Source organism: Dipodomys ordii, unplaced genomic scaffold (assembly GCF_000151885.1).
Source record: "Dipodomys ordii isolate 6190 unplaced genomic scaffold, Dord_2.0 Scaffold7, whole genome shotgun sequence".
Lineage (NCBI taxonomy): Eukaryota > Metazoa > Chordata > Mammalia > Rodentia > Heteromyidae > Dipodomys > Dipodomys ordii.
In genome coordinates, this window is record NW_012267223.1 from 4,623,327 (window position 1) to 4,649,284 (window position 25,958).

Below are 25,958 nucleotides of genomic sequence, written 5' to 3' on the forward strand. Positions count from 1 at the left end.
GGCTTTTTCTGCTTATGTGGTGCTGAGGAATCGAACCCAGGGCCTCATGCATGCAAGGCAAGCGCTCTACCACTGAGCCACCTTCCCAGCCCTTGCTGTGCTTTCTTGATGAAGATGAAGTCAGCCTAGGAAACATGGCTGTGTGGCTGCGGGCATGTCTCCGGAATATCACTGTCTGTTGCCAGGGAGCCCAGCTGTCCTGGCCCCAGCACAGAGTGTCCATGCTGTGTCCTTCCTCCTTTTCTGAATCATGCTTTGTCACTGGGCGCTGCCTTGCTGTGAGTTCAGAGGCCGCAGGCTCTGGTGAGGACAGCTCTTCCATCTGCTGATTGGAACCATATGTCTTCCAGCTCAGTCTCAAGCCCAGGCTTGGGGGAGAGGACTCTGACCTCTGGCTGCCTCTTCCCAGCTCCTCCCTCACCACCAGCACAAGCTAGCAGGGCAGGAATATAGAAAAGAAGAGTACCCACCTTCCTTCCCAGGTAGCCCTAGCCTTCAGTCCCTGCCAGGCTCTGGTTAGAGAAGAAGGGCCACAGATAGATATGTATTTTCTGTCTTTTCTTTTCTTTTTTTGTCAGTCATGGGGCTTGAACTCTGGCCCTGGGCACTGTCCCTCAGCTCTTCAGCTCAAAGCAAGTGCTCTACCACTTGAGCCACAGCACCACTTCTGGTTTTCTGGTGGTTCATTGGAGAGAAGACTCTCATGGACTTTCCTGCCTGGGCTGGCTTTGAACTGCTCGATCCTCAGATCTCAGCCTGAGTAGCTAGGATGACAGGCGTGAGCCACTGGCTCATCTCTTGATTTTCCTTGACTCTTCCTTTCTCCTGTGAAGCCTTCCTTTGTTCAGTTACCATCCATTGCATATCTGGGTACCCCCTTTTGCCTTTGTACCAGGATGCTGGCTGAGCCCCCACTTCTCACTGAATCCACTGTGCCTGTACCTCGTAGACCCTTATGACATAACCACCCAGTGAATAATACTGTATTGGTTGCAGGCCATGTTAGCAATATATATATATATATATAATATATATATGTATATGATATATATCTACATATATATAATATATATATGTATATGATATATATCTACATATATATATATATATATGATTTTTTTTGGCAAGACTTGTGTTATGCCCCTCCAATTCTCAGTCCTCACCATCAATAACCCTGATTGACCAGTGCCTTCAAAAACATGGTGCTAAACAAGAACGTGATTCATTTTAGGAACTGGAAGTCCTTTGGTGCTAATGATTTGGACAGTCGAAACCACCAAGTTTCTGTGGCTTGCAGTTTTTCTGCCTCCAGCTTCTTTTTTGGAGCAGCTGGAGGGGCCAGTTTTGATGGGCTGGAGAAACAGGAAGTGAAGGCGAGAGACCAGAACAGGGAGAACGGAACGATGAGGGAACGAGAGGTTATTTCCCTGCAGCTCATAGAAGCTGCCCAGGTTTTGACCATTGAGTCAGACCAGGAGCCATTGCAATGGGGAGGCCTTGGCTCTGCCAGCCTCAGGCCCTGGGTCAGTGAGGGAGGCTGGAGCTGGCACGAGGGATGGATGGGGAAGAGGGGGGAGGGAGGGGCAGAGACAAAGGCAGAGAATTGAAGGAGAAGAGTTGAAGGTTCAGTGGTCTCCCCTCGTGGCATTTAAAGACCCCAAGAAAGCCACCCATGGTCTCCCAGGACTCACAGGAATAACACAGCATGTGTGGAGAAAGAGTGATGGGAAAGTAGGCTTCCTTAAGCCTCACCTTCTACTGCACACGCACAGGAGGGCTGGCGCGTAGTGGGGCAGCTGGTGGCACAGAGAGCCACAGTGGAGAGAGGAAGGCAGTGCTAGGGGCTTCATTCATGCAGCAAGGGCTAAGATGGTAGGAAGCGGCCAGCTGCTCAGCAGGATATTGGCGGGGCTGCCCCATGAGGGCTTTACTGATGCTGATGTTCACGTTTTGTTATTTCATGGAGAGACAGCGTCAAGTTTCACACATGGGGGGGAAGCAAGACCTCAAGTATGTGCCCGGCTTACCTGCCTGCCTGCCTCCCTTCCTTCCTTCCTTCCTTCCTTCCTTCCTTCCTTTCTTCCTTCCTTCTTTCCCTCCTTCCTTCCATCCATTCTCATCAGTTGTGGAGCTGTAACTCAAGGCTGCTGCTGATCTCTTTTGCTCTACCGCGTTGAGCCACAGCTCCACTTTCTGCTTTTTTGAGTAGTTAATTGGAGATAAGAGTTTCAAGGCAATTTTTATGCCCAGGCTGGCTTTGAACTGGGATCCTCTGATCTCAGCCTCCTGAATAGCTAGTGTGAGCCTCCAGGGCCCCGTTTTTTGTTTGTTTTGTTTCTGTTTTTAAATAAAAAGGATAAATGGATAGTGGGCCTTCGGGGGGAGTACAGGAGAGGAAGGTTGGGAGGTCGGGAGGTTTGTGAGAGGCAAGTTTGGACTTGGGCCATGTTGAGATCAAAGAGTCCGTGGCTCCCAAACTGTGGTGTTCCGATATTGTGGGGGACTTGGATGGTGAGATACAGAGTGTTAGGTTTTTAAAAAGAGGTAGCCGAGTAAGAACTGCACCAGCACGCACGTGGTATTCAGGTAAGGGGTAGGTTTATTCAGTAGACCTGCTGGGACCAGGCAAGGTTGGCACTCCACGTGGCTGGGAAAGGCCTGGGGATGAGAGAGAGCTGGGAAAGAGAGGAAAGAGAGAGGAAAGAGCTGGAAAAGAGCAGAGAGAGGGGTAAGAACAGTAGCACTCACATGGTATTCAGGTAAGGGGTAGGTTTATTCAGTAGACCTGCTGGGACCAGGCAAGGTTGGCACTCCACGTGGCTGGGAAAGAGGAAAGAGAGGAAAGAGCTAGAGCAGAGAGAGAGAGAGCAGAGAGAGCTAGAAAAGAAGAGCAAGAGCAAGAGTAAGAGCAAGAGCGCATCTGGGCCTGGGCTAGGTCTTATGTAGGGTATGGGCGGGGAAAGGTGTGGCCACATCAAATTCAGATGTGACCTCAGCGGATGCAGATGTGACCTCTTCCAGGTGTCCCAGTTGCCTAGGTAACGCAGGTACTGGGTGGAGACTTTGCTGCGAGGAGGGTGGAGTCTGCTAGCCATCCCTGAGCAGACCTTACACAGAGAAGCCACGTTTTTGAGAGGTTGAATCAGGAGTCTATTGGAAGCCAGCAACTATGAACAGACACATGTCCCTGGAAAACTTGCACCCTCAAATACACTTAACGCTGTTAGGAAACTGAGCCATGAGGTAGTAAAGAAAGAGCAGAAAGGGCTGGGAAGGTGGCTCAGTGGTAGAGTGCTTGCCTTGCATGCATGAGGCCCTGGGTTCAATTCCTCAGCACCACATAAGCAGAAAAAGCTAGAAGTGGCGCTGTGGCTCAAGTGGTAGAGCGCTAGCCTTGAGCTGAAGAGCTGAGGGACAGCGCCCAGGCCAAGAGTTCAGGCAAAAAAAAAAAGAAAGAGCAGAAAAAGTCTCTAATGGAGAGTTGCAGAGGGACGCCAGGGTGGCCTGAGGAGTCAGGAGACACGAGGCTTGGACAATGGAGGCTGAGGTGATGGGGGGGGGCGGGCCTAAATAGGGTCATGGTCAGGGGGCAGGGTGACAGGGAGCTTCAGAGTTCAAGGTATAGGTCTGGCAGATCCAGTTACCTCTTGTCCCAGACCCCACCCCTGCCTCTGGAATTCAGGCACGCCCAGCACCTCTGGAATTCAGGCACGCCCAGCACCTGAGGGAGGGACTTCATCCACCAGGAAGCCAAGATGGCGCCAGTTAGACCTAGTACCCTTATTTCACTGAGAGAAAGCATGGAGTAGACACCTGAGAGAGAAATGGAGACGTGTGGTAGAGGACCCCATGTGTAGCTAGAGGAGCAGAGAAGAGTGACATGCTGCTGACAAGACCAGACACCTTCTTCGGAGATTGTGACTTCGGTGCTGCCACATCTCTAAGCTTGTTCTATGGGAGACATCAGTGGCTCACAGCCCGCAGCCCAGCCAAGCTAATGCTTCCGCTTTAGCTTCAACTCCTGACACCTGATTTTTAACTTGCACTGTTCCATTAGGTAGGCCTTTTTGTTTTTTGTGGGTTTTTTTGGTTGGTCGTGGTGCTTGAACTCTGGGCCTGGGCACTGTCCCTTTGCTTTCCAGCTCAAAGAGAGCTCTCTACCACTGGAGCCACAGCGCCACTTCCAGTTTTCTAGCGGTTTATTGGAGATAAGAATCTCAGGAACTTTCCTGCCCCGGCTGGCTTTGAACCACGATCCTCAGATCTCAGCCTCCTGAGTAGCTAGGATGACAGGCGTGAGCCATTGGTGCCCAGCCATTAGCTAGGCTTTTGAGAGTGTTTTATTTATTGAACTCTTTGCTTCTAGGTTTTCAATTTGACTAGATTTTTTCCTCTATCTCTATTGAATTCCCTTTCATACACTGCAATGTCTTCTTTATTTCCTTTAGCTGTTTGTTTAAATTCTCTAGCTGTTTGTGTCTTCTTTGAATTCATTCAATTCTTTATCCATTGCCTCCTTAATACAACCCTCTTGCTGTTGTTTTATTGAATTTGCCCCTCAAAATTTTTTCCTCTTCACTATCACCTAAGTCCTTTCTTGGGGAATTGCTGGCTTTTGAGGGAGCCATGCTGCCTTGTTTATTCATGAATATGGTGATTTTCCTCCCTCTGGGATTAATACATCTGTGGTCAAGTTTTGGCAGAGATTTCAATCTCTCGTGTCCTTTGAGTCGGTAATTTCTCACAGATTACTTTAGACAGGGTAATGTATGGGTTGTGGTAAAATTTCCTGTTACTTTCCCTCTCGTCAGCCACCTTTTGTGGCCCACTGTTAAACAGATTCTACGTAGGTCACTGAACTATGAGTGCTGCTTAGCACTAACCCCCATGACAACTCAGCCCCGGAAACAGGCTCTTTCTCACAATGACAACTCATTGTTATCTTCCAAGACAAAGAAGCCATTCCTCACCAAGGCTAGCCTCCCATATTGCAGTGACTACTGCTTCATAGTATTTGTACTGTCTTGGGGTTGAGGCTTACAGGTTGTGTGGACTTTTCCTATAGCTAGAATGAACAGTCTAATCAACAGAAGGGTCTGGTTTTCCCTTGTATTAGAGTTGATTTTCCCTCCCCCAGTTGAAGGAGCTGGGGACTGGATCAGAGCTCCATCTGCTGGGTTTGTTTCTCTGAATTCCTCTATCTCCCTGCTACCTCCTCTAAGGGTTCTGTTTGTTTGTTTGTTTTTCTGTTCATGAGCCTCAAACTCAGGGCCTGGACTCTGTCCCTGAGCCTCTCTATGCTCAAGGCTAAAGCTCTACCACTTGAGCCACAGCACCACTTCTGGCGTTTTCTGTGTATGTGGTACTGAGGAATGGAACCCAGGGCTTCATGCATGCTCAAGGCTAGTATTCTACCACTGAGCCCCCTTCCCAGCCCAAGGGTTCTGATTCTTTTCCTCTCATTCCTTCTTCAGAACCTCATCTTGTCGGTGTCCTCAGATTCTTCTCCCACACAAAGTGAAAACAGTAGATGCTTCCAGTCCCTCGTCTTATCCCACCTCTTTCCTCTGTCCTACAGATTTTTAGTATCTAATGATCATTTATCATTACTTCCTATGAGATAAAAATGTTCCTCGATTTCACTAATGAAGCAGTGGTTTAGCAACGCGCTCAGGGTCATATAATGAGGAAATGACAGAGGTGGGCTCTGAGGGTGGACTCTGTGCTCTTAACCAGGACTTCCATTCTTTAAATTACTTCAGTGAGTGCGTAACTGGGGGGACCTTTCCTACAGGGAGTTAGAGAGTTGGGTCCGGAGACCATGCGGGGTTTGGAGATTTGACGTTGGAGGCCGAGATGTGAGGGGGCAAGGATTGAGTGGGACATGGACACTCACCCGAGCTTTTCTTTTCTTTCTTTTTCTTTTTGAATCCTCCTCTAAAACTTTATTTCCTTGAGCTCAAAAGAACATACACAGATCCATGTAAAGAAAAGTCATCATATTAAGCAACTTCACATCTAGCCTGCTAAACTAGTTCTAGTCCAGAAACAAATGGACAACAATGGCTAGTAACCAGGTGATCTGATTTTCTTTTTGAATAGTTCTTTCTCTGCGATCACTGGAGTTTTTCTTTCTTTCTTTTTTTTTTTTTTTGGGTCCGGTGGTGGGCCTGAACTCTGGGCTTGGGTGCTGTCCCTCAGCTCTTCAGCTCAAGGCTCTACCACTTGAGCCACAGTGCCACTTCCCGGTTTTTTCTTTTTGCTTATGTGGTGCTGAGGAATGGAACCCAGGGCCTCATGCATGCAAGGCAAGCACTCTACCACTGAGCTACCTTCCCAGCCCCTCACTGGAGTTTTTCAAGTGGAGAATGTCTATGGCTCCCAGTGTAGGGTACAGCCAAAGAGAATGGGTGTCTACAAACACTACAGCAGTATCCTGGACAGAAAGGAGAGCCAGGAAGGCAAAGGACCAAAAATCCTCCCTGCTGGAACTTTCATGTTTTATAACTGACTTTCGTGTAGGCTTAGGGTGATCCAGACATTATATTTTAACTAAGGAAAAGAAAATTCAGCAGATTTGTCTCTTTGCCCTCACTTAATTCTCTGGAATCTACTTCCTACTCTTCTTTCTCTTTCGTTAAGTGGGGAAACCACTAAGAGCTTTTAAAAGGGAAGTCAGAAACAGGAGAAACAGGAAATTTGGACCAGGAGAAGGCTCTGTTATCAATCACATACCTGTAGTCCAGCTGGCATCAAGACTGGCTGGGAGCGGCCAGGAAAGCAGGACCATGTGGCTTTCCCCCGCCCTGCTCCTCCTCTGCTTCCGAGGTGAGTGAGTGGGGCTGTGGCTTTGGGGACCTGACAGCGTGGGTTATGGGTCAAGCCAGGGGTCAGGTGCCCACAGAAGTGGGAAGAACATGACCAGCCATACAGTTCTTGTCCTGTGCCTTCAAACATTTACCTGTGGACCTTACAACCATTTACTGAGCATGTACGATGGCGTGATAGGTGTTGTAATTATAAGTAAGGTGGGCGTTCAAAGGACTGGTGCTTAGAAGGAGAACTCAAAGCCAAGTTGCTGGAAGGCAGTGCAGAACCTGGTTCCGGATGGATGCGTTTATGGGCCACAGTGAGCCTTCACTCTGCTCTTAGAAGGATAGAAGGCTCTGTTGAGGCTTCGTGGAAGTCGGTTTTGAAGGACAAATGAGTCTGCTGAGCAGCAAAGGAATTGCATGGAGATAATAAAGACAAAGCATAGGGATTAGCAATAGTTCTGTGTTGCAGACTTCTTTAAAGGGGTGGGGAAGGTTCACAAGGAAGACTTAGTAATGATGACATTCACCTGCAACCCAGCCCTCAGGAGGCTGGGGCAGGAGGACTGGCAGTTCCAAGCCAGTCTGGGATTCGTGGTGAGACCCATCCCCAAAATTAAGAAGCTGGGCGCTGGTGGCTTACACCTGTAATCCTTCCTAATCAAAGAGACTGAGATCTGAGGATCATGGTTTGAAGCCAGCCTGGTCAGGAAAGTCTGTGAGACTCTTACCTCCAATAAACTACTCAAAAAAAAAAGCCAGAAGTGGCACCGTGGTTCAAATGGTAGAGTGCTAGCCTTGAGCATAAACAGGCTCAGGGACAATGTCCATGTCCTGAGTTCAAGCCCAGGAGCAGCAATAAGTAAATAAATAAGAACTCATCATCCTCATCTGGTTTGAACAAATAAGCAAAATTGCCCCTCAAACATTGACATTCCAGAAAAGAAACTCTTTTTAAAAAGCAGGAAAACACATTTCCCCCGCCCCCCCCACCGTGGGAAATTAAGTGTGGGATCAAAATGTGAAGACAATCTTCATTGTTTGATTTATGCTCAGGATCTCTCACAAAACATAGAAACTGGTCAGGCACTGTTGGCTCACGCCTGTAATCTAAGCTACTTGTGAGGGTGAGAACTGAGGATCGTGATTTGAAGCCAGCCTGGGAAGGAAAGTCCATGAGACTCTTATCTCCAATAAACTGCAAAAAAAATGCAGAAATGGAGCTGTGACTCAAGTGGTAGAGCAATATCCTTGCACAAAAGGGACAGTGTGTGGGCCTTGAGTTAAAGCCTCAGGACACACACACACCTACGTCTACACACACACACACACACACACACACACACACAGAAACTGCCTGATGCACACACACCTACGTCTACATACACACACACACACACACACACACACACACACACACACACACACACACACAGAAACTGCCTGATGCAATGACCAGACTCTTTCTAGAATGATGAGCGCAAAAGACAGATTTCAAGGTTGGTGACAGTGACCAAAAGCATAATTTTTTTTTGTTGGTCATGGGGCTTGAACTCAGGGCCTGGGCGCTGTCCCTCAGCTCTTCAGCTCAAGGCGAGTGAGTGCTCTACCACTTGAACCACAGTACCACTTCCAGTTTTCTGGTGGTTAATTGGAGATAAAAGTCTCATGGCCTTTCTTGCCTGGGCTGGCTTTGATCTATGATCCTCAGATCTCAGCCTCCTGAGTAGCTAGGATTACAAGAATGAGCCACCAGTGCCTGGGCTCAAAACGTAATTTTTTAATCAGTAAAATGGTTGATCTCTTAACATCCATAATAATTTAGATCCGTAAACTCAGATATTTGGAAGAAATGCATCTCATTACATATCAGAGGGACTTATACTGTCTTCACTGATGGTGGTGGTGGTGGTAGTGGTAATAATGGTAACAGTGATGTGATGATGGTGGTGGTGGTGATGACATTGTTGTTGCTGTTGGTGGTGGTGGTAGTGATGATGGTGTTGTTGGTAGTGGTGTTGATGATGGTAGTGGTGATGTTGATGGTAATGATGGTTCTGTTGGTGATAATGTCAGTGGTGGTGGTTGCAGTGATGATGTTGGTGGTGGTTGTGATGATGCTAGTGGTGGTTGTGGTGGTGGTGGTTGTAGTAGTGATGCTGTTTTTGGTAGTGGTGTTGAGGATGGTAGTGGTGATGATGGTTTTGTTTGTGATAATGGTGGGGGTGGGGGTTGTAGTGTGATGATGTTGGTGGTGGTTGTGGTGGTGGTAAGGGTGGTGGTGGTTGTAGTGATGATATTGTTGTTGGTAGTGGTGTTGATGATGGTAGTGGTGATGGTGATGATGGTTTTGTTGGTGATAATGTTGATGGTGGTTGTAATGATGATGTTGGTGGTGGTAGTGATGATAGTGGTGAGGGTGGTGGTGGTTGTAGTGGTGATGTTGTTGGTAGTGGTGTTGAGGATGGTAGTGGTGATGATGATTTTGTTGGTGATAATGATAGTGGTGATGATAGTGGTGGTGGTGATGGTGGTGGTGGTGATGATGTTGGTGGTGGTTGTGGTGGTGGTGATGGTAGTGGTGAGGGTGGTGGTTGTAGTAGTGATGTTGTTGTTGGTAGTGATGTTGAGGATGGTAGTGGCGATGATGATTTTGTTGGTGATAATGTTAGTGGTGGTGGTTGTAGTGATGATGATGATGGTGGTGGTGATGATGGTGGTGGTGGTTGTAGTGATGATATTGTTGGTAGTGATGTTGATGATGGTAGTGGTGATGGTGGTGATGATTGTTTTTTGGTGATAATGTTGGTGGTGGTGATAGTTGTAGTGATGATGGTAGTGGTGGTGTACTGGTGATGTTAATAGTGATGATAGCACTGGTAGTCATTATAGTTGTGCTGGTAATGGTGATAAAGATGATGATGATGATGATGATGATGATGATGATGGCAATAGATCATTTAGATCACAGTGGAGTTTGAGTAAACTCTCAATTTCAGAAACAGGTACCTGTAACACTGGTGGCAAGAGTCACCTTGTACCAGCTCCCAAGGCTGGGACATAGGAGAGCATGTCTTCCGTCTCTACAGTCAGTGACAGCCTGGAATCAGTCATGGTGAGAATATCTGTGCTGCAGAAATGAGCCAACAGCACAAATCAGGACTTACCACCACCTCACTGCTTGTTTAGACCTGCTTGTTTCTCCAGTGCATTGGTTGGAGGCACTCAGTTGATGAAACTTCTTCCACCCGTGCACGGGATGCTGACTGATCTCCCTGACCTGTCCATCCTGGGTACATCTGTGATTGGAGGTTCCTCATGGAACCAGTTTAAAGCTCCAAAATCCCTTGCAGTGTGGATTTCAGTTCTCCATTTTCATTCCAGTTCCTGGCTTAGGTCCCTCCTTCTTTTCCTGGCTTTTCCTCTCCGCACACTGCACCTGTCCTGAGTTTGGGGGGCAGGGTGGGGGAGAACGTAATTGCTTTAAATGTCTGGAGGCACTCTGCAAGGGTTACATGGCCAGCCTGAAAAACCGGAAGAAAGAGATGGATGAAAGGCAGGCTAAGAGGAGCTGATTCCAGGGCTGGGAAGGTGGCTCAGTGGTAGAGCGCTTGCCTTACATGCATGAGGCCCTAGGTTCCATTCCTCAGTACCACATAAGCAGGAAAAAAAAAGTGGGAGGTGGCGCTGTGGCTCAAATGGTAGAGCACTAGCCTTGAGGTGAAGAGCTGAGGGACAGTGCTCAGGCCCAGAGTTCAGGCCCACGACTGGACCCAAAAAACAAACAAACAGACAAGAGGAGATGATTCCAGAGCGAGGAGAGAGCAGAGGAGGAAAATGAATTTCAACATGAAATGGCCAAAAACAGACCTTGTATTTGCTATGCATTTGACAATCTACACGTTCAAATTGCCACCACAATTTGCTAATGCTCTTTTGGTTCACATAGGGTAAGGACGTATTTATGAGGGACAGCATAATATTTTGGTATGTGTACATACTGTGTAATGCTCTAGTCAGTCCTGTCACTTATGACAATGTGAATGAACACATAGAACATCATGTTAAAGAAAACCAGGCTGCTGGGTGTGTTAGTGCGGGTCTATATTCCCAGCAGTTGGGAGGCTGAGGCAGAGTGATCGTTATCTGCGGCTGGCCCCAACAAAAAAGTGAGAGGCCCTATCTGAAAAATAAACTAAAGCAAAATACACTTTGGGCAAGGCTCATGTGCTATGCCTGCAATATGTCCTGAGTTCAACCCCAGTACAACCAAAACCAAACCAAACCAACACACGGACTGCAAAGAAAATCAGAAGTTGCATCAGAAAAAAAAAAAAAAACAAATCAAATTTGACAAAGCAGTTTCAATGGCAACAAATTTCAATATGTCCCCTAAAAATTAAGAAATGTAAGGGAAGGGGTGGGCAAGAATGTTGTTCAAAATGCACCCCGTTTATAAACTGCTTTGTTGGATGACAACTCTTTGTACAACTACTTAAAGACAAAAAAGTTAAAAAAAATTAAGCCAGATGCAGGTGGCTCACGCCTGTCGTCCTAGCTACTCAAAAGGCTGAGATCTGAGGATCGTGGGTCAAAGCCAGCCCAGGCAGGAAAGTCTGTGAGACTCTTATCTCCCATGAACCAATCAGAAAACCAGAAGTAGCACTGTGGCTCAAGTGGTAGAGTACTAGCCTTCGGCTGAGGAGCTCAGGGACAGCACCCAGGTCCAGAGTTCAAGCCCCACAACCAACAAATAATAATAATAGTAATAATAAAGTTTGAGTTGCAAGTGACATCTAAAGCAAAGGCCTTGGGGAAGGGTTTTATTTGCTAGAGGCTGCAGGACAGGGGACAGGCAGGGTAGAAGGCCTCTCCACCAAGCTGCTTCTGGCAGGCTGCTCTGGAGGGACACCTGGAACTTGTGTCTTCCAGGCTGCTGCTCTCTGACAGGTCCTGGCTCTGTGACGGGCACCGAAGGGGGCTCCCTGCGTGTGCAGTGTCGGTATGACGAGGGGTACAGGGGCTACAACAAATACTGGTGCAAAGGAGAGCATGACACAGCATGTGAAAGTATCGTTCAGACCCACGGGAAAGAGGAAGAGGTGAGGAGTGGTCGCGTGTCCATCAGAGACAACGGTGCTGACGCCACCATGGTGGTGACCATAAGGGACCTCCGTGAAGAGGACGCCGGCCCTTACTGGTGCAAGATCCAGACCATATGGATCCTGGATGAGTTGTCACGTGACCCTGCCGTGGCTGTTACCGTGTATGTTTCCCCAGGTAAGAGCTCTCTCGGCGTGGGTGGTGGAGCTCTTGACTGGACACGGGGCAAGGGTGGAGCGTGTCTCTGAGACTGGTCCTCACTCTTGGTAGAATTGAGAGAAGCCCGTGAGGCAGGGGGAGGGAGAGGTGGCTGACTCCTCAGCTTTGGGTAGTAGGGTCAAGTGAAGGGGCATAGCTTATGCCAATGGCTGACACTTGTCCTTGGGGGAGGCTGAGAAACCACGAGCCTGTTTCCTACGGGGTTAAGGTGGACTTGAGTGGTCTCCATCTGAGGGCTGCTTAGGGCCCCTCTCAGGACCCCTGGGAAGGTCTCAGGGCTGCTCCCCCTTCCCTTGTCCGGGGGTCCTCACCAAGCAAGAGCAGTCCCCGGGAGATGCCTGCCCTCAGCCACGCAGAGTCAGACAGAGATGGTCAGAAAGACCTGGCTACAGTTCCATTCCACCCAGGAGGCGGCCTGGGTTTGGATTCTGAGCATGTCTCTAAACCCACTGTGAGTGGACGGTTCTGTGTGACGTCAGATCCAAACAGGTGCTGAGAGACAGAGCCATGGCCTGACCTGTGACTCCCCTCCCCCCACAGCAACTACAACGCCCATGGTGATTACGACCCCCATGGTGATCACCACATCGGCCACCCCACTGGTAACTGCCATGTCCACCACCCCACTGGTAACTGCCACATCCATGACCCCACTGGTAACTGCCACGTCCACCACCCCACTGGTAACTGCCACGTCCACCACCCCACTGGTAACGGCCACGTCCACCACCCCACTGGTAACTGCCATTCAGAACCTCAGCAGCAATAGTGTGTCTGCTGTCTACTCATGGTAAGGACCTGAGGCCTAGAGATGGGGAGGGGGACCGGCAGCCTGTGGGACCCTGTGGGTCTGGGGAGGGTAGCAAATCATGTCTACAAAACCTCCCTGCCAGCTGGTGTCTTGTCCAACTCTATCGGAGGCATTTTTACATTCTCCGAGGCTGCACAGGGTGCGGAGTAGGGACGGTGCAGGGTCTGGGCTGGAAGCTGCCTCTGGAAGATGTCGGGTCGCTCTTCTCATTCCTCCTCTCACCTTGTCCTTCCCCACCTCACTTCAGACTAGGGGAGGGGTCCTTGTTTTGTCTTTGCTCCTTGCTACCAGGAGCTGTCTGCGAGTTCTGTGGGGAGACAGGTTAGCTTCAGGCTGGAGTTTGGATCCATTTCCCTTCCTCTCCTGAAGATACTCAGAAAGGCTGTGATGATGGTGATGATGCCGGACCCAGAGGGGATGGCACAAGGGAAGACGTCAAAGCGAGTGATTAGGGGTTTCTATGATAGAAGGATGGGAGAGGGCGACTCTTTTGTGGTTGTTGGTGGTGGTGGTCGTAGAGCTTGAACTCTGGGCCTGGGCACTGTCCCGGCGCTCTTCAGCTCAAGGATAGCGCTCTACCACTTGAGCCACAGCGCCAGTTCTGGTTTTCTGGTGGTTTATTGGAGATAAGAATCTCATGGACTTTCCTGCCCGGGCTGGCTTTGAACTGTCATCCTCAGATCTCAGCCTCCCAAGTAGCTAGGATTACAGGTGTGAGTTACCCACCAGCACCCAGCAGGGTGGCCCTTGAGTGTGTTTCTGGAAAGCTGGGCTGCTCGCCTCACTTTTGATGAGACTCTGATGTCCAGGCCTTGGCTGAAGGAGGAGAGGTCATGGAATCACCTGGAGAGACTGCCCCGAGCCCTTTCCCGGTTCAATTGGGAATTATTTGGCCTCGGGAGTCTGGGCACACAGAGAGGCAGAGAAGAGGCGCCCAGGAGCACTCCCCAGGGAGATGCCTCACTTCCTGTCCTCCTCTTGCCCACAGGTCTCTGTTCAGCAGCATTTATGTCCAGATCCTGATTACCCTGAAGCTGCTCCTGCTCCTGGGTGTGCTCTGTGCCGTCGTCTGGGTGAACAGGGCTCAGAGAATTCCCAGGCAAGAGAGAGTCGCTTACCTGGCACTCCAGAAGGCAGTCTTCGATGACCTCCCCGTACAGCTGGGCAGCTCGTCAGACTACAGGGCCAAGACTTGGACTCTGGACAAAATGCAGCCGTGATGGATTCTGGGAGCAGTTATGGTTTCTGTACCTCCAGGGAGGATAGAGAGGACAATCCCTTGGTGTCCTCAGCCTGGGAGCTTCTGCTTGCTGGGGTGGGGTGGGGCAGGGGGAGTAGAGGAGGTGGAGGGAGGGGGAGAGGTAGAGGGGGGAGAGGAAGAGCTCCTCCCTCCTCAGATCCCCTGCCTCCCGTCCTCATGCCACTTCCCCATGAAAAGAAAGTTCTGAACGTTCCATGCTCACCACCTAGTCCCTTCACTGGAGCTGCTCAGCTCAACGCCCGTCCCTCCCTTTCCCGCCCAGGGCAGTCATCACCCCTTCCTGTAGACACAGCTTTGGCTCCATGTCCTGTTTGGAACCATCTTGGAGGATGTTAGAGAGCATGCTCACGCAACAGTGCTGTCTCCTAAGCACCTGGCATTCTTCCCCTCTCTGCATAGGCAGGGCTGGCCTGGGCTTCCCGTGGCCTTCTGGGCCTGTATCCCGAGAGCCCATGGGTGGGGGATTCAGTGTGTCCAGCCGGGGCTGGCCAAGGTCTAGCAGCTCCAGGTTGGAGAGCCGAGGTGACTCGGAGCAGCAATAGGAGAACGAAGTGGGGGTGTCCCTAAGATCATTCCCAGAATCCCCCCAATTTGTACACACTGTTATCCAAAGGTCTATGTTTGCTATAGAAATTGTCTGATCCCACTCATCAGCAATGAACTCCTTCCACTAAGGGGGAAGATAGCTTTTCAAAGATGGGGTACAGGGCCCAGAGATGAAGGCATGCTTTCCCACATCGGGACCACCCGATGCTGCAGCCATGGGTGCGTCCTCGCCCAGCATGGGGCTCCGTTGGACTTTTCCCTGCCTGCTGACTGCTTCTTCCCTGCACTTGGCAGAGAGGATGTGCATGCACAGCGGGCCACAAACCAATGTCCCCATCTCTACTCGCTCCCTGCGTCTGGACCCAACTTTCTCCTGTGCCCCAGTACAAGGCCTGAACTGGTGAAGCCAGTCTCCAGCGAGGGGCCACGTTCAGGGCAGCACACCAGTGAAACCGCCGTCGCGGTCGTCGCCACGGGAGGCCTGTGTGCAGAGCGCTGCCCACACTGCTCCTCCTGGGGACGGCACCGCAGCTCAGCACAGACTCTCTTGTGGCAACGCAGATGGAGCCAGCCTAGGGGAGAGGAAGTCAGGCATGCTGGCAGAGGGGCACAGCACCCAACTCTATGTGTGTGTGTGTTTAAAGGTCTTTCAGTAGTTGTGTCAGTTGAACATGTCAAGTTAGGAGTGCAGGAGCTCTTGAACAATATCACCCCCATCCTTCCCTCCCAAGTGTCCCAGCGCCCTGTGCCTGGAGTGACTTGGTTCCATATTGACATATGTACGTTGAACGTGATGACTGCATTCACCCACCCTTCCCCCTATTCACCTGCCCTCCCTTCTCCTAAGCCCCAAGACAAAACATATTTCAGCTCCCGGGTCTCTTCATTCTGTTAAACTGTTTCTTAATTGTTGAGCTGTTTTGTTTTCTTTTGTTGGTGGTGGTGGGCTTTTTTTTTTTTGGTATGATATTAACTAGTGCCCAGTGACAGGTGCCACCTTCGAAGTGTGAATTCAGACCTGAGGGCAGAGCCCCTGGCTGAGCAAATGACACTTGGTTATGTGTATGTATTGGCAATCAGTGGCCCTTAACAATACAGTGACCAAAGCGAGACATGTGTGTAGGTCCATGCAAATCCTGCATGCTGGTCTGCTGGAGCCTTGTATTTACGGCTGGCCCATATGGTACCCCAGCAGGCACAGGGACTGGCCTTCTCAGGTGCACAGATGGGTCTGCAGGGAGGAGGCAGGGACAGATGGCATCCAGGGGCCAGATACAACTCTGCTCCCCGCTTTGTGACTGGGCACTGGGTTCTATGACACCTTCAGGATTCATCATTTTATTATATGTGACAAGGAGGTGCTAGGTTAAGATTCTTCCATATCTGGGGCTGGGAAGGTGGCTCAGTGGTAGAGCACTTGCCTTGCATGCCTGAGACCCTGGGTTCGATTCCTCATCCCCACATAAGAAAAAAGAAGAAAGGCAGGGGTGGCGCTGTGGCTCAAGTGGAATAGCGCTAGCCTTGAGCTGGAGAGCTGAGGGACAGCGCCCAGGCCCAGAGTTCAGGCCCCATGACCTGATCGACCCCCCCCCCGCCATAAAAAAGATTCTTCCATATGGAAGTTTAAAATCACCATGGCAACTTCTTTTGCAACTGCTTGTCCTTGGAGTTTGGGCCTTGAGCTGGGGGTGGGGGCACCTGCTTGTAATCTCCGTTACTAGGAGCAGGAGAAGGGAGGATCACAGTCCACAACTGGCCCTCGTGAAACAGGAGGTCCTATCTAAAACAAACAACAAAGGCCAAAGAAAGGTCTGGGGCTTGGCTCAAGTGGTCGAGCACTCGGTGAAGCACTGTTGGAGGTGTATAACCCCTCTGTTTGAGACTGGGTGGCCTGGGACTGCTTTAACCAGTAGGTACCAGCAGGGTTTCTCAATCTGGCCCTCAGCATCCTTCTAAAGAGTCTGTATAGGTATTTTCCTCTCTCAAACCTTCTTCCCAGGTGAATGAAATTTCAATACCAAAGGTACCCTGTGCATGTATTATTTCTATATGTAATTGGCCCTCTAATTGTTAACCAAATGAAGATCAAAAATATTGAGAGACAGAGAGACAGAGAGAGAGAGGAGAGAGAAAGCACCTGGATGGGTGCTGATGGTTCACACCTGTAATCATAGCTACTTGGGAGGCTGCGAATGAGAGGACCAGAGTCCAAGGCCAGCATGAACAGAAAAGTTTGCAAGGCCTCTTCTCAACAGAGAGCTGCATTCTGTGGTATGTACCTGCTGTCCTACCTGAGATGGGAGCCCTAAAACAAGCAGACTGAGGAAAGGAGAGCCTATCTCAGAAGTGTTCGGCAACAACAGAAACAGGCTAGAGGCACGACTCATGCTCAGAATACCAACCTAACAAGTGTGAGAGAGACCTTAAGTTCAAATTCCAGTACTCTCTCTCTCTCTCTCTCTGGGTATAAAAGCCATCTATATTGAACATGTAGAAACTTCCCTCTGCAATATACCGTAATGAATGTTTACATTTGCATTGTGTCACAGGTGTTATACATAATGCAGCGATGTTGACTTGAGGTGTATGGGAAGACACATGTAGATTATATAGAAAATAATTTATGTAGGGGATGTGAGGATCTAGGACTGTTTTTTTAATTTTTTGGTCAGTTGTGGGACTTGAACTCAGAGCCTGAGTGCTGTTCTGGAGCCTCTTTGTGCTCAAGGCTAACACTCTACCACTTGAACCACATGTGGTACCATTTCCTCTAAGACTGGTTTTGAAATCAGTCCTCTGCAGGTACCTAAGAACAACTGTAGGTGTTACCATGTGTGTATGAAATCTCCCCCTCCCCCTTTCCCTGTTTTGGAAGGGTCTATAAAACTTAGGAGGTGGGATCCTCCTACAAGAGGTAGGTCACTGAGGGCAGGAAGATCTTTGGAGGTATCCTGTCCCTAGTCCCTTCCTGCCCCTCTACTTCTTGTCTGCCATGAGGTGAAGAAACTTCCACCACCCATTGCTGCCATGATGATTCTAAGTGCAGGGAGCCAAGCAAACAGGCACTGAAGCCTCTGGAAATGTGAGCCAGGATTAGTCCTTCTTCACTGAACAAGCCACTGTCTGCAGGGCAGGGGTGGGGGGAAGTGTGCCAATAGGAGAGTGCAGAGACAGGCTCCTGGGATAGAACTATCATGGCCCTATGTGTGAAGGGATCCCAAGGACACCCAGGGTCACCGGCTAGCCTGGGGCAGCAAGCCCGTGCACCTTGGTAATTTCTGTTCTGAGGTCTTTTTTTTTTTCTTTTTCTTTTTTGTCGGTCGTGGGGCTTGAACTCTGGGCCAGGACGCTGTCCCTGAGCTCTTCAGTTCATACCACTGGAGCCACAACACCACTTCTGGTTTTCTGGTGGGTCATTGGAGATAAGAGTGTCAGGGACTTTCCCTGCCCGGGCTGGCTTTGAACCCTGATCCTCAGATCTCAGCCTCCTGAGAGCTAGGATGACAGGCGTGAGGCACCAGCGCCGGCTCTTCGGAGGTCTTTGAGGCAGGTGGGCCTCATGTTAGCATCTGTGCCTCTCCATTGTGTTGAAAGCAGGAGGCCAGCTCCCATTCCCCTGCCAGCCTCTCCCTAGCACTGTGAGGAGGAAGGCTGGAGCCACGAATGGACAGCAGGCAATACCTCTGCTCTCAGGAAATAGGAAAAATGGTTTATTCTGAGCCATCTCCGAACAAACCATGTCCCCGGGACACAGACTGTCTTTTGCTCTGGCATCAAGAGGCTAAGTGAACTTTTGTCCTCACAGAATGAAATGTACCTATGCCAAGGTATTGATGGGTGGGTTCCCAGGCAGGGTGGGGTGGGGTGGGGTGGGGGTGGATCAATGTCTTTCACACCTCTCAGGCATTGCGGTAGCTTAGAGTTAGCAGAGCTGTGCTCTGTGAAGCTTAGTGAACGCTATCTAAAAGTCAAGAATTTTCTGAGTTTTCTGCAAAAGTTGGGGAGATGGGGATCAGGTTAGGTCTGGAAGATTTTAAATGTCGTGTGTGTGTGTGTGTGTGTGTGTGTGTGTGTGTGTGTCTGTGTGTCTGTGTGTCTGTGTGTCTGTGTGTGTCTGTGTGTCTGTGTGTATGTGTTTGCATGCCAGTACTGAGGCTTGAACTCAAGTCCTGGGCACTATTTATTAGTTTTTTTTGCTCAAGACAGGTTCTCTACCACTTAAGGCACAGCACCACTTCCAGGTTTTTTCCTTTTGCTTGTTATTGGGAGATAAGAGTCTCATGGGCATTCCTGCCCAGGCTGGCTTTGAACTATGATCCTCAGATCTCAGCCTCCTGTGTAGCTAGAATTACAGGCATGTATAGCTAGAATTACAGGCATGAGTAGCCAGCGCCAAGCACAAATGTCTATTAAAGAGTAGCCCCTCCTAAAGGTAGCCCCAGACTACTTTGCCTTTTTGTTTTTTGTCAGGGCCTGGGCACTCACTGTCCCTGACCTCTTTTGCTCAAGACTAGCGCTCTAGCACTTTGAGCCTCAGCTCCATTTCCAGTTTTCTGGTGGCTAACGGCAGATAGGAGTCTCACAGAGACTTTTCACCTGTGCTCTCCACATCCTGGTGCTTTACTCAGCCAAGGTGAAGCCACCTGCAGCCTCTTCAAAGTGAGAAGCACACCTCTACCTGGGACTGCAGCAGGCCGAATGAGGATTCCCCTAAAGAGACTGTGATCCTCAAACCCTGTGAATGTGGGACTGAGACTGCAGCTCAGTGGTAGAGCGCTTGCCTAGCACGCGTGAAGCCCTGGGTTCCATTCCTCAGTACCACATACACAGAAAAAGGTAGTTGTGGCGCTGTGGTTCAAGTGGTAGAGTGCTAGCCTTGAGCAAAAAGAAACTTAAGGACAGTGCCCAGACCCTGAGTTCAAGCCCCAGGACTGGCAAAACAACAACAAAACAAAACAAAATCTGTGAGCATGTTATGCCCAGTGGTTAGGAAGTGTTAACACAGCAGATGGATTTAAATCCCCTGTCAGCTGACCCAGGGAGGCTAAGGTGGTACCTGAGTCCTCACAGGGACCTGCAGATGAATGCAAGCCAGAGCAGGAATGCCAGAGGCAGAGTGCTGAGAGAGAAGAAAGACCCTTGCTGCCCTTGGAGATGGAAGGGGCCCCAAGCCAAACACCACGGCCGCCTCTAGAAGCTGGAAGAGGCGAAGGAACAGATCACTGCTGACACTGCAAGAGGAGCAGCCTGGATGCTCACATCACACTTGTCTCAAGAACTGCAAGGCTTAATGTTGTTTTGACCAGTTGCTGCTGGCTCTCGCCTGCATCCTAGCTACTCTGGAGGCTGAGATCTGAGGATCAAAGTTTGGAGCCAGCCTAGGCCAAAAAAAAAAAGAAAGAAAGAAAAAAGAAGAAAAAGTCTATGAAACTCTTACCTCCAGTTAACCAGCAACACACATACACACACACACATACACACAAAAAAAACCAAAACCACACACACATACAACCACAACCACAACCAAAACCACACACACACAACCAACACTAAAACCGTACACACACACAAGCATAACGAAAACTAAAATCACACACACAACCAAAACTAAAACTACACACAACCAAAACCAAAACCACACACACACACAAAACCAAAACCAAAACCACACACACACACACACACACACACAACCAAAACCAAAACCACACACACACACACAGAACCAAAACCAAAACCACACACACACACACACACACAACCAAAACCAAAACCACACACACACACACACACAAAACCAAAACCACATACACACAACCACAACCAAAACCAAAACAAAACACACATACAACCAAAACCAAAACAAAGTGGAGCTGTGGCTCAAAGTGATAGAGCACTAGCCTTGAGGAAAAAGCTCAGGGACAGCATCTGGACGCTGAGTTCAAGCCCCATAAGAGAAAAAGAGCAGATTCAGGAAAGAAGTGGAGGGATCATGTGACCCAGAAAAAGAGGAAAGAGACCTGTGCAGGAAGTGGAAAGACAGGCCAGCATCACCCTGGGGGTCATTAGCACAAACACTTTCCTTGCAGACTGGTGACCAATGAGGGGTGAGAGGCACATGGGGCGGGGTCTTCCCAAATTGAGCAACTTCCCCTTCCTCAGGCTCTCAGGGGAGGAGCCCCAGGGGAGGCTCTGGCCCCAGGGCCCTGCTGGAAGGGGTGGTTTGAGACCAGCTGCAGTGGTGGGGTGGCGGCACCTGGCCTGAGGTCAGGAGTCAGGAGTCTGGCTTCTCCAGTGGGACTGGGCATGCGCCCTGAGAGCCAAGCCAGTGAAACCGGCCCTCCATCAGGGAGGCTCTTCTTCCAGACCCATGGCCTGAGTCCCACCCGGGCAGCAGTCCCCAGGCTCCTCAGTTCTTGGGTTTGTCTTCTTCTCCTTATGGTCCCCATCCTGTCCTCTACCTCTTGCTCTCTCTTACAGTCTCCTCCCCTTCCTCCTCCTTGCTTCCTGTTCTCCTCCTCCTGCTCTTCTTCCTCCTCCCCTCCTCCCCTACCTTCTCCCCTTCCTTCCCCTCCTTCTCTCCATTCTTCCATTCCCTCATTCCTCTTCCCTCCCCCTCCTCCCTGCTCCTCCCCTCCTCTCCTCCTTCTCCTAGCCACTCTGCATCCTCTCTTTCTCCCTCTCCTCCCCTTCCTTTTCCCATCCTTCCCTTCCTCTCCCTCCCTCCACCCCTATGGGGCCTGACTCTTTCCTGTGCAAACCTAGTCTGCTCTGAGCACATGCTGGAAGGTTCCATGCCATGGATTGTCTTCTAGAGAAGGACATCTCCTTTCTCCTCAGATGCGACAGGGTGGAAGTAACAGAGGGAGATGTCTGAGGGGGATTCAGACAGCTTCTGCCATTTTCTCCACAGCTCGGGGGTCGAGGCCTTGAAGGGTGCTGGGCACCTGTCACCATGGAGACAGGAGATGGAGCCACGAGGCTGTGCCCTGCTCTGCTCTTCTTCCTCCTCCTCCTCCTCCTCCTCCTCCCAGGTAAGTGAGGGCTCCAGTGGCAGAGGCTGGGCAGGAGACAGAGGCAGCCTGTCCCAGGAAGCTCACTAAGGGGCTGCGTTCTCAGCCATTCAGCAGCAGTTAGGTTCACACGACCTGGCATGCGCTCTGGCAGGTCTTGCAGAAACAAACTAAAACCAAAACTAAATGGAAACACCACCTTGTAGAGGCCGGTTTCTTTACCCTGACTATTCTATATGATTCGTGAACCAATGAATAAAGGCATTTTTTAAAAATTAACTTTTCTCAGTAGCAGGGTTTGAGCTAAAGGCTTTGCTGTGGCTCAGCTGGTTTCAGTTGCACAGGGCAGGTGATGAGGACGATGTGTCTCCATCGGCCTCACTCCTTCCATTGTTTTCCACGGCTTCCCCCTCCCATCCCCAACCTCAAGTTCCACAGTTCAATTTTCATAGTGTACATTGAATACTGACTATGTTTTCTCAATCTTCTTCCCTCCACTTTTTTTTGTGCCAGTCCTGGGGCTTAAACAGGGCCTGGGGACTGAGCTCTTTTGCTGAAGCCTAGCTCTCTACCACTGAAACAAGCTCTGCTTTCAGTGTGTTTGATGGTTCATTGGAGATAAGAATTTCTCAGGCTTTCCAGCCAGGGCTGGCTTAGAACTGTGATCCTCAGATCTCAGCCTCCTGAGTAGCTAGGATGACATGCGTGAGCCATTGGCACCCGGATCTTTCCTCCATTTTTTTTGTGTTCCCCTTTCATTGCCCTCCCTCCAAAAAAAACAAAAGTTAGCTCTTACTGGGAATTTGAGAACAATTCATGGAGAAGATGGGACCTGCGTGGAGGGTCCATAGCACAAGGAGGTATGTTGGTGTCAGTCCATGGCATGGAACCTTCCAGCATGTGGTCAGAACAGACTAGGTTTGCATAGGAGAGAGACAGGCCCTATAGCGGTGGAGGGAGGGAGAGGAAGGGAAGGATGGGAAAAGGAAAGGGAGGAGAGGGAGAAAGAGAGGATGCAGAGGGGCGAGGAGAAGGAGGAGAGGAGGGGGAGGAGCAGGGAGGAGGAGGGAGAAGGAAGGGGAGAAGAGAATAAAGGGAGGAACAGGGAGGAGGAGGGTGAGGATCAGACAGGAGGAGGGAGAGGGGAGAGGAATGAGGGGATGGAAGGAAGGAGAGCAGGAGGGGAAGGAAGGCCAGTGGAAGGTTGAAGGACAGCAGGATTGTCATGGCGTGGGGGTGCAGGTTGTCAGGGTGGGGGCTGACAGGTGTATGGACTGGTGTGTTCCAGGCTGCTGCACTGCAGAGAGGGATATCAGTGGCCCTAGGACAGTGAGTGGCCCAGAGCAGGGCTCCCTGACCGTGCAGTGTCCATATGCTTCGTTGTGGAAGACCTACAACAAGTGGTGGTGTCAAGGAGCAGGTTGGAGCAGCTGCAGGATCCTTGTTCAGACCAGTGCAGAAGAGCAGAAGGTGAAGAGGGGCCGTGTGTCCATCACGGATGACCAGATAAACTTCTTGATCATGGTGACCATGGAGGATCTCAGGATGAGTGACGCAGATGTGTATTGGTGTGGAATCGAGAGAACTGGAACAGATCTTGGGGTCAAAGTTCAAGTGACAATCGACCCAGGTAAGATTTGTCCCTGAGATACCACTCATGGGAATTAGCTGTCCCTCAGCATGACCCTTCAGGGAGGGGCGTGAGTCCTGAGGGCTCAGGGGAGCTGGGCTGACCACGTGGGTTCGGGAGGGGCAGGGCTTCTCTTAAACAACCCTCCCTCACCGCCCAGAGCCTTCTCCAGGGTGGCCTCCCACCTTCCTCTTCAAAGCCCAGGCCTGAGTCTAATGCCCTAGAGGAGAGGGTGATGGTCCCCAGCCCATGGCCCAAAGAGACCCCCTTCCATGCTTCCCAGAGACCCATGTCTTTGCTAGTAGCTTTCAGTGCTGCCCAGGCTGTGTAGGCAAATGGCAGGGTCCAGACCACTACCTTCCGTGAATCTTCATAGACAAAGTGGAGATATCTTGATTAAGGGAAGTGTCAGTTTAGGTGAGCATGCCCAGAAAAGTATAGGCAAATAGAGAATATTAGAAACAAAAGTCACTGAATCCCAAAGCACTAACTAAAAGAAGAAAAGGGGGCCAGACGCCCGTGACCCACACTTGTCATCCTAGCTACTCAGGGAGGCTGAGATCTGAGGATCACGGTTCAAAGCCAGGCCGGGCAGGAAACTCCATGAGACTCTTAACTCCAATCAACCACCAGAAAGCCGGACGTGGCACTGTGGCTCAAGTGGTAGAGCACTCATGTTGAGCTGAAGAGCTGAGGGACAGCGCCCAGGCCCAGAGTTCAAGCCCCAGGACCGACAAAAAAAAAGACAGAGAGAGAGAGAGAGAGAGAGAGAGAAGAAGAAGAAGAAGAAAGGGTGCTTGGAGGCATAGGAAGGAAAGGAAGGAAGGAAGGAAACATCTTTGCTAAGTTGCATGGAAACTTTCTCCTGGATCTTTCTTGTTGTCATTCTTTTTTTTTTTAATGCATTGTTTTCTGTTTTTCTCTTTTTCTTTCTTCATTTCCTTTCTGGCAATACCCTCCCTCCAAACCAAACCACACCAAATCACACCACACCACACCAAACTAACCATACCACAGCAAACCACACCAAACCAAACCAAACCAAACCACACCACACCACACCACACTGAACCAAATGAAACCACACCACAGTGGTAGGAGAGTGTAGCTATATGGAGAACAGCAAGCCTGGCTTGGAGAAAAGGCAACAATGAAGAACAGAGCAGGAATGTCCTCTGTGTGGGGTAAGACAGGCCCCGCAGGGGACACCTGTAGCTGCTGTGCAGTCCCAACTCACAAGCAAGACTTGAACACGCAACCCCGTGAGAGGAACCTAAGCAAGAGGCAGAAGAGCACTGTGCTCCTTGTTTGTGGGTGAGGAGCAGCAGTGGGGAATCAAGCTTCTCCCCCATTGCATCTGGTATGAGTACTACTGGACATTTCTAACATGTCACCCCTGGGAATCCCAGGCTAACCCAGTGGTGTGACTGGGAAGGCTCTCGAAGAGCCACGCGCCTACCCCTAAGAGGCTGTCGCTCATCGGCTGACTCTCCACAGCCAAAGCCAAAGCCTTGAGCTGGAAACAAACAGGGCTCAGTTGCAACTTCCTTATAACTTAATGGACGTTGTCCCTAAGAGGACCAACCCCAAGACCCATGGGAATGTCTTGCCACCTATGGGAAAACCCAGCAGCAGGTGACTGACCAGAGCAGCATTGGTCTTTTCTGTCATCTCAAGGACACTGCTGGGACACACAGCATGCTGTGCGCGTTTTAGGGGAGACAGAGCGCTGGCTCTGTGCGTCTGTGCTCCAGCCAGGCTCCCGAGCAGGAACTGGGGCTGGAAGAGCAGAGGCAGTCAGCTGACGGAGCCCAGCTGTTGGCCACGCTGACCCTCCACAGGGAAGAACATCTGACTGCTTTTCTTCTTTTCTCTCTCTCTTTTCCTTCACCTCCCCTACACCTGTATTGTGTCACTGCTTCTGATCTCTGTCCTCCCCCGATGTTACCACGCTTCTCCACAGCTGAGCTGTGCGCCTTCGCGTGGGTGTGTTGGTGCCACAGTTACCACACGCCACTGGCCTTCTCTGTCTTCAGCATTCCCTGTCTCTTCCTTTCCTTCCCTACTATTAACACCCAAGTTCTAACCGCAACACCCACTACTACTCTTACTCTTCTTGTCCCCTACAGCACCATACAAGAACCCTAGCCCCTGTGTATATAATACGAATAGGTGTGACCAATTGTACTCTACTGTTTGTAAATAGGTAATTAGGTCTTAAATTGGCAAATATATTAAAGCTGAGCTGTCTCCATGTCAGTGCTGAGACATGGCACATCACACCCCAGCCGTTACCTGAAGACTCTAGATGACAAAAAAACCCACACTTTGTGTTGCATAGAGTCAATTCCAACACTGCAATATGAGAAATCAACATCTCCAAAATCAACAAGTGAACAAACCCTCCCGACCTTGGCCTGGGTCCTCCCAGCAGGCCTTCCTTCAGATCCTCTTCCCCAAGGGCTGGCCCTCTCCACCAAGCTGCTTCTGGCAGGCTGCTCTGGAGGGACACCTGGAACTTGTGTCTTCCAGGCTGCTGCTCTCTGACAGGTCCTGGCTCTGT

At 50.2% G+C, this 25,958-nt stretch overlaps 2 protein-coding genes across 3 annotated transcripts in view; both read left to right on the forward strand.

The window, feature by feature from the left end:
* LOC106003231 (CMRF35-like molecule 4) overlaps positions 1-25,958 on the forward strand; it is an 88,189-nt gene that overhangs the window by 45,725 nt on the left and 16,506 nt on the right. For both annotated transcript variants that reach the window (XM_013038073.1, XM_013038075.1), the window contains exon 2: positions 23,054-23,395. In XM_013038073.1, the coding sequence (XP_012893527.1) occupies positions 23,054-23,395 (342 nt within the window). The remainder of the gene's footprint in view (positions 1-23,053; positions 23,396-25,958) is intronic.
* Positions 6,759-14,245, forward strand: LOC106003233 (CMRF35-like molecule 2). Its single transcript, XM_013038077.1, has 4 exons — positions 6,759-6,828; positions 11,745-12,092; positions 12,831-12,924; positions 13,934-14,245. Exons 1-4 carry the CDS (start codon positions 6,789-6,791, stop codon positions 14,163-14,165), a joined length of 714 nt encoding a protein of 237 aa, XP_012893531.1. The 5' UTR covers positions 6,759-6,788; the 3' UTR covers positions 14,166-14,245.

Excerpts from the sequence above, each read along its gene's own strand:
- LOC106003233 (XM_013038077.1), top strand. The coding sequence starts at position 6,789 with ATGTGGCTTTCCCCCGCCCTGCTCCTCCTCTGCTTCCGAG. Across the intron at positions 6,829-11,744 it reads GCTCCTCCTCTGCTTCCGAG|GCTGCTGCTCTCTGACAGGT; the intron begins GTGAGTGAGTGG and ends TGTGTCTTCCAG. Across the intron at positions 12,093-12,830 it reads TACCGTGTATGTTTCCCCAG|CCACCACCCCACTGGTAACG; the intron begins GTAAGAGCTCTC and ends TAACTGCCACGT.